The 13369-nt window shown below is 41.5% G+C and overlaps 1 protein-coding gene across 3 annotated transcripts in view; it reads right to left on the bottom strand.

Annotated features, from left to right (window-relative positions):
• Positions 1-13369, bottom strand: part of Glipr1 (GLI pathogenesis related 1) — a 28894-nt gene that overhangs the window by 678 nt on the left and 14847 nt on the right. For all 3 annotated transcript variants that reach the window (XM_028873067.2, XM_037196772.1, XM_037196773.1), the window contains exons 4-6: positions 9514-9626; positions 2103-2188; positions 17-43 (exon numbers count right to left, since the gene is read on the bottom strand). In XM_028873067.2, coding sequence (XP_028728900.1) covers positions 17-43; positions 2103-2188; positions 9514-9626 — 226 coding nt within the window. The remainder of the gene's footprint in view (positions 1-16; positions 44-2102; positions 2189-9513; positions 9627-13369) is intronic.

The following is a 13369-nucleotide window of genomic DNA, read 5'->3' as shown; positions in this document are numbered from 1 at the left end:
AGGTTTGCATACGTACGTGAGACAGCGTCTCTCTGTGGGTTAACTGTAAAACCAGAAAGAAGAAAAGGTTAGGGATAGGGGGAGCTGTGTTTTTAATTCCATCTTTATAACCATGAACGAGATTTGGCTTTACGTACAGTGATTGTGGTGGTTGAGAAGAAGATGGCCCCCAGAGGGAGCGGTAGGATTAGGAGGTGGGGCTGTGTTGGAGGAAGTGTGTCACTGTGGGAGTGGGCCTTGATGTTTCCTGTGGCCTTCTGTTAAAGATGTTGCCTTCACTTTGGCTCCCTGCCGTGATAATAATGGACTAAACCTCTGAGCCACCCCAAGTAAAGGTTTTTCTTAGGGTTGCCGTGGTCATGGTGTCCTTTCTCAGCAACAGAAACCCTAAGGCGGTGATTTTCAAAGAGCAATCAAGTTTTTGCTATTAACGGTAAACTTAAGTTTTTCAGTATTTTTATATGAACTTAATATGAATTTTGTACTCTATCAGTTAATGGAAAAATTGTTTAATATGCCACAACCACGTGATGAATCTTATTTTGAGCTATGGTTGAAACTAAAGGTTAAAATATAATGACTTGTTTTAAATGATGCAATTAAAGTTATTTTCTAAGCTCCTCCCAGAGAAGAATGGTAGGTACTGTTGATGGTTGTCTGGCTTATTAAAAGACGTAATTACGTCTTCCTCTGAGCTTCAGATTTTGATATTGAGAGCACTAGGGAAGAAAAGTACCCCCAATTGCTTTGGCGTTCTAGAAGCTTTCTTTTACATGGACTGCTATTGAATGATGGAGCCCCCTGGGACTTGTTCTGGGTACTTGCGATCATCTCTGGTCATTACACCTGAGCTGCCTTGACAGTTATACCATGCATTTGCAGCATGTTTCTCGTTTTTCCCCCATGTGCATCTGCAGAGGCATAGATCGACATTCAACCCCAGGAACAAATGGACACCCACGCACTAGCTAAAACTACCTTATGTACCATGGGTATGTCCCAAGTACTGGCATGGCAGTCTTGCATAATGAATGACAAACTATAATTTGTCAGGTAGGTTCTGTTAAATGAAAGCTTTTTATGTTACAATCGTTACCCTCCTGGACCTCACAATAAAAGATGGGATGGTTTTGTCAATTGGAAACACTATTATTTAGTATTAGTACAGAAGAAAGTGCAATGCTTTCAAATAGGCCTATATTTATATTTAAGAAGTTAGAAAAATCAGTGACAAACTAGATCTTAAGTCATCTAAAGTAAATGGTCTTATATGTACCATGCAAGTGTGTGTGTCTTTCTCACTCCAGTCCCGGGTTTTCACTATTGGACTATAGTCAATCTCAGTTTTGTCAAGCATAGACACCATCTCAAGTTCTATCTTTAAAGGTTCAGAGCTAAGACACCAATAGCATTTTTGTGTTGTGGCAGATATTGACAGTTCATTGAATGATTACACTCAGCTCTATGAGGTGGTAGTGTCGTACATTTTACTATCAAGGAAATGGATACAGAGCAATGGCCAGGGTCTCAAAGAACTGTAATTAGACTGGTACTTTTTTTAGTGCCTTGGTTCTGAGAAGAAATTAACTGCACATAGGTACATGTTTTTGAGTTTCCTGATGAGGCTGCTATGTATGAATAAAAAAATATTAATAATACATTGGGAGAAAAATGGGTCAGGTGCGATTTCATGCCTGAAAAGTTCAGTGTTTAAATGGGGGAAAGGGGAGCACTTCACTGGAATTTAGGTCTGGAAGGGACCTTGAGAATTGTGTAAACAACACACACTCCCTAACAGGATTCCTACAGTGAAGCTTGGACTACTATCCCCCTCCCTGCTAAGCACCCCCTATCCTGGCCTTGCAGCCCTGAGGCAGCTTGCAGCAGATGCAGCACAAAAGAACAATGGGATTGGCATAACCATGGTAGCTTCAGATTCCCTTCATACCAGGGGCGGTAGACCTCTTAAAGGACACTCCTGCAAGCCTATGTTTGGTCCCAGAACAGTAAGCTATTGGTTTGTTACAGCTCTCTAGCTCCAAGGATAAGACAAATACTTAAACCTCAAGTCTATGGAAAGTTTTTCACGTTATCTTACTTACTGCAGAGATTGTTGAGACACCTGTCATCTTCTGGGCAATCACTGCAAGTGGTTCCTCGCTTATACGGCCGCGTTGGGTAGTTTCCTCTGTGAAGCAGAAGACTGTTAGTAAAGGTCCCCCCAACGCCATTGCGCTTTACTCTGAATGCTTGACCAAATCCAGAATAGTAAGATGGACAAAGACTCGGGAGGCTAATAAAATGGTAGAGATGGAAGCAGGGGAAGGTTGCTAACATTTGGAGGGTTCACGTTATGTCCTAGTGTCTGAGTATTATATAATTTATACCATCTCATGTAACTATGATAACTCTGAGAATGAATTATTTTTCTGTTTAGCAATAAGAAAACTGAAGATCTGGGAGATTAATAGGTTGCCAAAGACCTCAGTTTATATATATGAGTCAGAAAGAAATCTAAAAAGGCCTTATGTTGGGCCTTTTCTACTTAACCCATATCCTCTATGATTACTTCCATCTAAACACTGCCTATCCTAGAAAACAATTATACTGTATATATTTTCATTGTTCCAGGTCACCATAGTTTTTACTAGATACACTATTGGGCTGGGGTAGTCACCCTACAAAAGGAAAAGATGGGAAAGTTAGAAACTATTTGCATATAAACAATGTGATATGAATAGTAACTGATAATTACTGTGTAATAAAAGATCAAAGGGATGGATGGGGAGAGCTCAGTGAAGTGTTTGCCATGCATCCATGAAGATCCCATGTTCGTTTCTTAGCTCCTACTACAAAGCCAGGAATGGCAGTGTTTGTTTCAAGTTCTAGCTTTGGGGAGTCAGGTAGGTGGATCCCTGGGACTCACTGGCTGGCCAGCCTAGCCTCATCAGTGAGCCCCAGGTCCCAGTGAATAATATCTCAGAAACAAGGCATTGTTTGTGTGTTGTATGAAGAGCATAGGGATGGGGAGCTGGAGAGATGGCTCATTGGTTATAAGCCCCTGCTCTTTCAGAGAACCTGGGTTCAGTTCCTAGCACTCACATGATGGCTCACACAACAATCCATGACTCCTGACCTTAGGTTCCAAAGGATCTGACACCCTCTTCTGACCTCTGAAGGCACCAGCTACATAGGCGATACACATATAAACATACAAGCAAAACACTCAAACATGAACAAATCTAAAAAATTAAAACCATGCACACCAACACATACATGTGTACCTGCACATGTGTGCATCTATCCCCTCCCCCAACAAAAATAAGATATCAAGGGGTCTGGTAATAATTACAGCCAGTTTCAAAGTAGGGCTGAGCATCAACTACTTAGCATCTGCAGCAAATAGAGTGTGTGTTCTAATAACATCCACTGTTCTCAAAGATACAGGTACTGATAATTAAAAAAAAAAATCAGTTATGGCTAAAACAATGGATTCTTGTTCATAATAAAAGGGAATGTTAGTTTCATGGAAAACAAAGATTTAACTTTTCTAATTGAAGTTTATAGATGTCTCCTTCTCCAGTTCTAATACACCCCCCATTGAGAAATCCTTATTTAGAACCACAACTATATTTCATCCCCAGTCCTTTATGCATATAACTATATGTATCTATCTTCTAATCTCATTTGGCTTCAAGTTAAATTAGGTTGCTTCAGAAGTTCACTTTTTGGGGTCGGGGCTGGGGAATATGGTACATTGATAGAACATTTGTCTAGCATGGATGAAACTTTAAACTCAATCTCCAATACTGTAAAAATAATGACAAATTATCCTCATCTTATACCATATCGTAGAAAACAGAACAAACATGTTAGAGAGATTATTGATTTCCAAAACAGACATTAGTCACTGGGAGGCCTTTCACTGGTAAAAAGCACAGCACACAAGAAGCAGTTTAAGTTGTAGAATGGTTTTGATGAAATCACTATTGTTACCTATTTTTTAATTATGCATTCCAAACTCGAAGGGGAAAAAATGTTACTTAACATTGGTAGATTTGTTTTGGGGAAAACGTGAAACTAGAAAGATCTGGGTTTGTTTGAGTAAGGGTAATTAAGACAAAGAGACTAACATTCTGCCTAACGAAGAAGCAGAGTATTTTTGTAACTGTCCTAGAAGTCTGAGAGATATGATGCTTGGGACTCTGGGAAAGAGGGGAGATGAGTCTGAGTAAAGGTCCCCAAGGGAGTAGCAGACGGTAGCGGTACCCAAAGAACACTAGCGTATACTAGTCAATGCTTCCTCCCTCCTCTTTTACAAGCCCCTCCTCCTTCCCCCCTACTCTGGATGCTGTCTTACTCATTGTGGTATCGCTGTGAAGAGACACCATGACCAAGGCAGCTCTTAACTGGGGGCCTGCTTCAAAGTTCAGAGGTATAAGTGCATTATCATCACGGTATGAAGACAGGCACAGTGCTGGAGAAGTAGCCGAGATCTACATCCCGATCCCCAGAGGCAGAGCGTGGCCTGGGCTACAGTGACATGCTTCCTCTAACAAGGCCACACCTCCTAATCCTTTTATATATGTGTGTCTGTACCACATAAATACAACTTTGAAGACAGCAGGCTGGCTGACTTGTGTGAAGCTCAGTAAAGAGTATGTGTTAAAAAGATGACTCTAAACGGAAGAATGGATGAAAAAAATGTGGTACATATACACAATGGAGTACTACTCAGCAGAGAAAAACAATGAAAACATGAAATTTGCAGGCAAATGGATGGAACTAGAAAAAATCATCCTGAGTGAGGTAACCCAAACCCAGAAAGACAGTCATGGTATGTACTCACTCATAAGTGGATTCTAGATATAAAATAAACAACAATCAGACCACAACCCATAGAACCATGGAGGCTATATACATAGCATGGAGGTCCCTAGGACGACTGTGGCTTATAATAAATTTCAGTTTTACTCAAAAAAAAAAAAAAAAGACTCTAAAGTTAGTCTTATAATCTATGTTTCAAAATTTGATATACTTCTGAAGCTAGCATGAATCTATACTAGAATTCACATTTGTACTTACTGTTATAATAAATATTTTTGAATCACTCCATCTTTGATAGATATTGCCTATAATTGGTATTTCTGGATAGTTCTTTATGTCACCTTCATAGCTACAGGAAGGAGTTGGTGCTCTTGTCATTTTTGACCTTTTGGGTACAACAGACTCCGAGACTAATTTGTGGTCACACGGCATTCTAACTACCCTACCCTTCGAAGGTGTCATGAAAAGTTGTCACTGGTTCAATCACAGCTTCGGCTGTGGTTTCTCTTGTTTCTCCCTTCCCAGGTCAGATTTTTAAGTCAAAACTGTTGTTGATTTCGAAATGACACTTGACTTCAGTTCCTCCTTCCAGCTCACATATTAGCACCTCTCTGGAACAATATCTCAGGGAGAAATGAGTTTGTTCCCATTTGGGAATCCAAGCAAAATTCTAGGCAGCAAATGAAAGGAAAATGGTTACATGTGGAAAAGCTTTAAAGCCCTAAACTATAAACAACTACTGCAAGTCACTAAGGAAGTCACCCCAACAGGAGAATAGGGCAGACAATAGGATTCACAAAAGATTGGAATAACAGCCTGGTAAAGTGGCTTTTAATCACCAGTTAGGAAAGAGATGGAGAAGAAAAAGTTTTCTGCAGCCCACCTTCCACCACCTACTGGCCATTCACATGAAACCCAATCCTGAACTCTAGTTAGAGACCCCAAAGCAGTGTCCCTCCACCTTCTTGTCAGCCAACCCACCTACTGCAACAGCCGGGGACCACGCAGAGCCTGACCCAGAACCCCGTTTAGGAGCCTCTTACTGCCGATTAGCCACTGCTGGGCTTGGAACCCCAGTAAGGGACCTCTAGAGCTAGTCCCCTTCCCTCATCCATCAGCCACCCTGCTCACCTCTTGGCTGGAACTCGACTGAAAGACCTCAGGAGCCAGCTCCCTCCCCAGCTACTCCATCCACCTATCAGTTATCCCAATAACTATGCTAGTTTGGGACTGTGGCATCCAAATCACAATTCCAGGTAGAAACCATCAGAGACCAGTCACCCGCCTGACCATCAACCTCCCCCCCCCACCAGTTGAGCTCTAGGGCCACATGGAGCCCCACAGGGAATCCCAGCTATGGATACCTGAGCCAATTCTTCCACCTGCCCACAAAACTATCAGCCATCCCACCCACTGCTCATCTGAACCAAAACTCCAAGACTGAAAACTTGGCATCATACAGTTGGTCCATAACCCTGACAAGATCCAAACACCCACCCAGCCAACAAAGGTGAGCTTATATCTATCCATACAAACACCACCAACTAACCCTAAATGCCTAAGTCCCATGCAAAAAAAAAAAAAAAAAAAAAAAAAAAAAAACCATGAATTATCAATACGTCTCCTCAAGAATCCAACACCCCTATTGTAGTGGGTAGCTGTTCCAGCTTTGATATGGAAGTACTACCCCCATTGAGGCTTCCACTAACTGTCATGCCTACCTGTGGCTTGCCCCTGAGGTGGGGCTGAAACTGGAGCCCTTAAGACCCGAGATCTGGATGTGCCGGTTCTCTTAGTTCCTGGTAATCCTGGATGCTGGATGGTAAACCGAGCAGAGTTCTCCAGAGAACACCACTGGACTGCACGCCACCTCTCCCGGACCCTGTAACCTATCCCTTTACTTGTAAGTTACCTCCCAAAATAAACCTCCCTTTTAACTACATGGAGTTGCCTTAATAACTCCCAATACCCCTATAGTATTATTTCCTGAGAAAAGCAACTTAGCCGACACCCAAGATAAGGACTTTAAAATTACAAAAAGGTTCAAGGGTCTCAAAAAAAAGGATATGAATAAATGCCTGGATGAAGACCCTGAAAACATTTGAGTAAAATAATGAAAAGAAGATTTGAAAATAGAATTTAGTAAAGAGAGGATCTCTGAAGAAAAGCCAAACTGGAATAAAACTTGAAATGAAAACCCCAGGTGTGGTGATAGTTTATTTGTGCTCTAACAAATAAAGCTTGCCTGGGAATCAGAGGATAAAGCCAGCCACTATATTAAACATAGAGGTCAGGCTGTGGTAGCACACGCCTTTAATCCAAGCATACTGGAGGCAGAGATTCACCCGGACCTCTGAGTTCAAGGCCACAGTGGGAACAGAGTCAGGAGTGGTGGCACACACCTTTAGTCTCAGCACTAGTTAACCATAGTGGTCTGGAGGTCTGTACAGACAGAAAGGAAGTGATAGAGCTGGGTGGAGAGAGGAAGTGATGTAGCTGGTGGAGAGAGGAAGTAAGATGGCAGGGCACAGAAAGGTATATAGGTGTGAGTATACAGGAAGTAGCTCTCTCTTGGGCTGAGGATTTCCTAGCAGAAAGAACTTGTGGCTGGCTTGTTCTGTTCTTCTGATCTTTCACTTTCACTCTCATATCTGGTTCCAGGTTTTTTATTAATAAGACCATTTAGCAATTCGTGTTATACCCAGGAAGTCAAACAAAAAGCTCAGATGAAAGCCTCACCCACAGACTGCACCAAGAGGAAGAGAGAGTATCACTTAAGAGAAAGTGTTAAGTATAAAATACTCCAGGAACAAAACATCCAAGATATCTGAGATACTATGAAAAGACAAAAACCTAAAAATAATAGGTATAGAAGGAAAAGAAACCCAGGTCAAAAGTGCAAAAAAAAAAAAAAAATCAAATTTCTCAATTCTAAAGAAAGAGATTGTATTATCAAGGTGCAGAAAACATACAGAACACCATATAGACAGAACCAAAAAAGGAAACTCCTCATGACATAATTAAAACATTAAAATATGTACAGAACTATGAAAGGATGTTGAAAGCCAGAAGAGAAAAACACCAAGTCACATACAGAGGCAGACCCTTGGAAAGAACACCCGACTGTTCCCTGGAGACTTTGAAAGCCGGAACAGTCCAGACTGATGTTCTACAAGTTCTGAAAGAGCAGAGATGCTGACCCAGACTACTATACCCAGCAAAACTGTCAGTTCTAACCAAAGGAGGAAAACTTGACATGAATGTCCACTAAGACAGCTTTGCATAGGATACTGCCAGGGATATGTTAGTCTGAAGAGATGATTAAACACATCCAAGAGGACACAAGGAATAAAAAATTCTAAAACAGTAACTAAGGGAGGTCTGAGAAACCACCACAACAGAAATAAACACTAGTAGGTAATAATAATTCTCCCAATAGCTAACAAAAGTCAAAGACAAGCAGTTTAGATTAGCAAACAGGATCCATGGTTTTGCTGTCTCCAAGACACAGCTCACCATGAAAAATAGAGCACACCTTAGGGGAAATGAATGGGGAAAAGTCTTCTAAGCAAACCACTAAAAAATCCAGCAGATATATCTTTTTTATGACACAATATACTTCAAATCAAAACTAACTAGGATAGGGAAGAATGCTTCATATTCATTAAGGGGAAAATCCAAGAGGATATTACAATTCTAAATACTTAGACCCCCAAATTCCACCCAGTTTTACAAAGGAAACATGTTTAGATCTAAAAATCACATTATTGGCCCAAGCGCAGTGATAGTGGGTGTCTTTATACCCCACTCTCATCCCTAGGTCATACAGACAGACAAAAACTAAATAGAGAAGCCCTGGAGTTAAGTGGGATATAACAGATGCTTATAGTGTACCACATCCAAACACTAAATAATAATAATAATAATAATAATAATAATAATACACATTCTTCTCAGTAGCCCATGGTTCTTTCTCCAAAATTGACCACATATTAGGACACAAGGCAGCTTCTCAGGAAACATGGGGAAAATTGAAATAACATGCATCCTGTACTGTATAAAAGCAATAAAGATACCACCAACAATAATCTAACACTTGAAACACGCAGAGTGTTCACACATAGAATGACTCAGCATTATCTATCACTGTTTTTGTATTTACTGGAACCAAGCTGGAAAACAATTATTTCTGGTTTGACCACAGTTTTCTGACTATGTATGACTCACAAGCACAGTGAAGTAGAATTGCTTTTCTCATTTCCAGAGGGGACAAACTGTTTTTACCTGAAAAATTCAACTGTCAAAAGTAATGAAGTAATTAATATAAACTGAGTGATTCCACCTTAGTTTTTTTGTTTGTTTTATGTGGAAAGTATGCTATGATCTTAATAAAACAATAAGTTAATATCAATCCTCCTTCCTTCTGTTAATATATCAATTTATGTCCCTGGTAAACATTTTCACCTTGTTACTCTTAAAGATAAATGCCTTTGTAGTGTTAATAAAGTGTGTGTGCACATGCACCCTCTCACACACAAACAGGAAAAATGTATTAGAGTATTAATGGAGTGAGTGGGTAAAGAATTTAGAGGCTTTGAGATTTTTGTTTACACATTTTCTAGATTTTCTATATTAAAGATGAATACCTGTAACAACATATTTTTAGAATTTAATTCAAGCACTTACCCTGGTCCATAGTTGCATATAAAATGTGCTCCATTAGAAAGGCTTTCAAAGTTAGCAACTCTAGGGCAAAATTGCACTGCACAGCCAACCTTGTAACTATCTGCCCAAACAACCTGGAAGCACAAGAGAACGTCTTACCATAGAAATGAACATTCGATCATCATCAAGCCTTCATAATTATGGTAAGGAATAGCTACTCTAGTTAGTTGTACAACGTTCTTCACCAGGGAAATTTTGGGTGCTCAAAATGCCGCTGGAAACAAGTTCTGAAGTATAATCTCGGTACATGTGTAAAATAAACACGTATATGGCAAGATAATAGTGGGAAGCTATTGTAGGACCCCTGAAGGTATCATAGCCAGAGAATGAAAACCCACTACAGCCAGACTTGATCAATCAAACTGTACCAAAACTTCTAGAGAGTCCGATCCTGTGCTTTAATTTTCTTATATATTTAAACACAGACAAACTGGGGCAATGTCTCCACATGACAGTTATCATAACGAAGCTTCAGGAACGGCTACATCAAAATTCCCCTGCACAGTAACAAAGCACCTGTGCCCGTTACAATAAGAATGAGTTCTATTGGCTGATAAACAGAGCTCAGGGCCCAGAGGAAAGATTTGTAATAACCATAAAGATGGATTCTATTGATGGAGGATGCAAAGTACCTGGGGCCGCCTTCATAAGGGTTCATAATGAGTTCTATTCACTGAGAGACAAAGCTCAGGAGTAGAGCCTAAACAATTCTCAGGATTTGGGGGGAAATTGAGGTGGAGGCTGGCTCCTAATAGAATAGCAAAGGATCCCCTGGTTCTTCGCCCACTTTCACTCAAGCATTCCAGGTGACCAGGTGTCATTCTTCTTTCCATTAAGGAAAGCAAACCTGTGCGCAAGAATCCTGGTTTCTCCAATGCTTACTCTAAGCCAGACGTTCTCAACCTGTGGGTTATGACACCTTGGGGTCGCCTTATCAGATATCATGAATATCAAATATTTACATCATGATTCATAACAATAGCAAAATTACAGTTATGAAGTAGCAGTGAAATAATTGTATGGTTGGGGGAGGTCTCCACCACATGAGGAACTTTACTAAAGGGTTGCAGCAGCATTAGGAAGGTTGAGAACCACTGCTCAAAGCCATGCTTCCTACAGAAAGCTACCACAGTGAAATAAAACAGGGTAACTTGATGGAGTGTCTGATGGGAAGAAAGCAGCTGATTCAAAGGGAGTGTTCAGGGAAGACCTCTGAAGTGACCTTCGAACTGAGATGCAAGTGACGAGGGTGTAGCTTGAGAAAACCAGGGGACAAGCAAGGTGGGTAGGACCTTGGGCACGGGGTTCTGTGCAGAACATGTTCGTTCTGAGCTGTCTATTAGATATTGAAGTAAAGACGGGCATAGCCACTGGGCTTAACCACCTGCAGTTCAGAGGATGGGGTAGCACCAGAGAGAGCAACCTGGAAGCCACAAGGCTGTATCAGACCATATATAGGCAAAGATGATAGAAAGGAAGGGGTAACTGCGACCCTGGGTTAAGAAAATAGATACAGGAGCAGCCAGCAAAGCAGATGTAAAATGTGGTCCCTTGCTGGTGAGGAAGTGGAGACCACAGCTGGTTCCCAGGAAGGCAGCTGTGCTGTCAGGCTGGGTCTGGTGCTCAGGGGAGCTCCAGACTGCGTTGAAATCAATATGCCTGCTGCATCTTTACCACCTTCCAAGGTGCTGTCTCCTTCCTTTCCTGAGAAGCATCCCACCTCGTCATTTTCCACCGATTCCCATAAATTATGCGGCTCGTCTTGACTAAGAATGATGAGTATTAAAGATTACCAAAAAAACGGGGCCTGGAGAGATGGCTCAGAGGTTAAGAGCACTGGCTGCTCTTTCTGAGGACCTGATTTCAATTCCCAGCAACCACATGGCAGCTCACAACCATCTATAATGAGATCTGGTGCCCTCTTCTGGCAAATGTATACATAATAAATAAATAAAATATATTAAAAAAAATTACCAAGAACATTTGAGAACCTAATTAGTTCTTGAAGTCAAACCAACCATTTCAGAGTTTTTTTTTTACAGTGACACAAAAATTATACTTTAAGATTTTTTTAACCATAATTATGAAGGCATTTTGTGCCAAGCATTATACTAAATATGTAGGCATAATGGCGGGTGATCTGGGGCCTGCAGGAACCTTCATGAAATCTAGACAGAGGCAATCATGGAACTGATAGAGCTCTGATCTCTATCAAGGGTTCTAATACATGGCTTCTCTGAGGGCCACAGACTTTGATCTGTCTTTAAACACGGAGCAGTGTCCTGTGTGAGCCCAGGGTAGAGAGGACTCATTCACCAACTACAACAGAGGCTGGTCTGGCTGTGGGGAAAAAAGCATGTTTACTTTAGAAAATTATCACTCCCTGAGGAGAAAGTAGAGAGAGGGAAAAGAGCAAGCCCAGGATGGAATTGGAGATTGCCAAAAGTCTTCAGGTGGGACAAAGGGCTGCAGACACATGGGTAGGAGTGCCTACCCTTTGCAGACTGACGTTCCCTTGCTTTGGGAGCTGGGAAGAATCTAGACAGGTTGTTCCTAAATCTCAGAGACAAAGAGCCATGCCATCCTTTGGCTAGAAACAGTAGTCTCTTCTCCATGACTGAAAAGAATTGCTCCCTGAGGAACAGCTCTGAGTATCGGAAGCCGGGAGCCCCATGTGGGGATCTCCAGCCTAGACAGACAGTAAGGCGACTTGGGCTTCTCTGTTGAGACGTTGAACATTGTTGGGTCAACGTGACCCTTGTACTTCTACTTTCCAATCACTTTTGTTTTATTTTGAAACTTTCAGTTTTATTCATTTCATGTGGGACTGATTTTTATCTGGGCGGCCCACATCAGACTTACTGAGAAACATTGGTGTTCTTAGACAACTCCGTTTCAGCTGTATTTCAACAGCTCCCGTCAGGTGCTCCTTCCACACCATACCAGGAGTCCCAAGTCACCATTCCTTATCTATCACCTTAGCTCACTTAGCATTTTGTTTAATCTCTTAGTTTTTGAGGACTTCCTTCCTTCCATAGTGTTTTCAGATTTCCTTCCTCTTTGGGCCACCTGTACTTTTTCAGAAATGTGCAGCTATTGCTTAGCATGCGCAGTATGCTTCAGTTGGTGTGTTAGCTGTTAGTCACTGAGGCGAAACATCAGAAGAAAGGCAGGTTCTAGGTCATGATTCCAGTATGTGGTCATCTGTCATCATTGCCTTTAGGTCTGTGATGAGGGTCATAGAAACTAGTCCTACCTTGGAATGTCCAGGAAACCAAAGAGAGAACACGGAGGATCAAGTCCCAATATCCCTTTCAAGTGACTACCCCATGACCTAATCTTCCTTTGCCTGGATCCCACCCAGTACAGCTTTCGACACATTCCAACAGTGCATCAGGCCTTTAGGAGACATTGATGACTTCAACTCTAATAGTTTTCAAAGTTGGGTTAAACTGGATATGGCGCCTCCCATCTCTAACCCCAGCACTTGGGAAGCTGAAACAGAAATCTCACTGTGACATCAAGGCCTACCCGGGCTGCACACTGGATCTCAGGCTAGCCTGAGCCACAGAGTTTGTCCTGTGGTTATCTTTACCTAGTCGTCCAAGAGGCAAGCTGGGGTTACCCAGTGTCAGGGTGGGAATATGAACTCAGATCCAAATTGAATCTGGAACTTTCCCACCAGTGAATCCTCTAAACAAAAATGAAAACTTGCCAGTCTGTCCCCAGTGACCATAAAGGTAAAGTGTTGAATTAGCATGTCAAGAAATATTGACTGTTCACAGAGAGATAATCAATCTGACCGTGTGTCCTGTAC

This window comes from Peromyscus leucopus, chromosome 18, assembly GCF_004664715.2.
Source record: "Peromyscus leucopus breed LL Stock chromosome 18, UCI_PerLeu_2.1, whole genome shotgun sequence".
In the NCBI taxonomy this organism is placed as follows: Eukaryota; Metazoa; Chordata; class Mammalia; order Rodentia; family Cricetidae; genus Peromyscus; species Peromyscus leucopus.
This window is presented reverse-complemented; position numbering and strand designations above follow the sequence as displayed.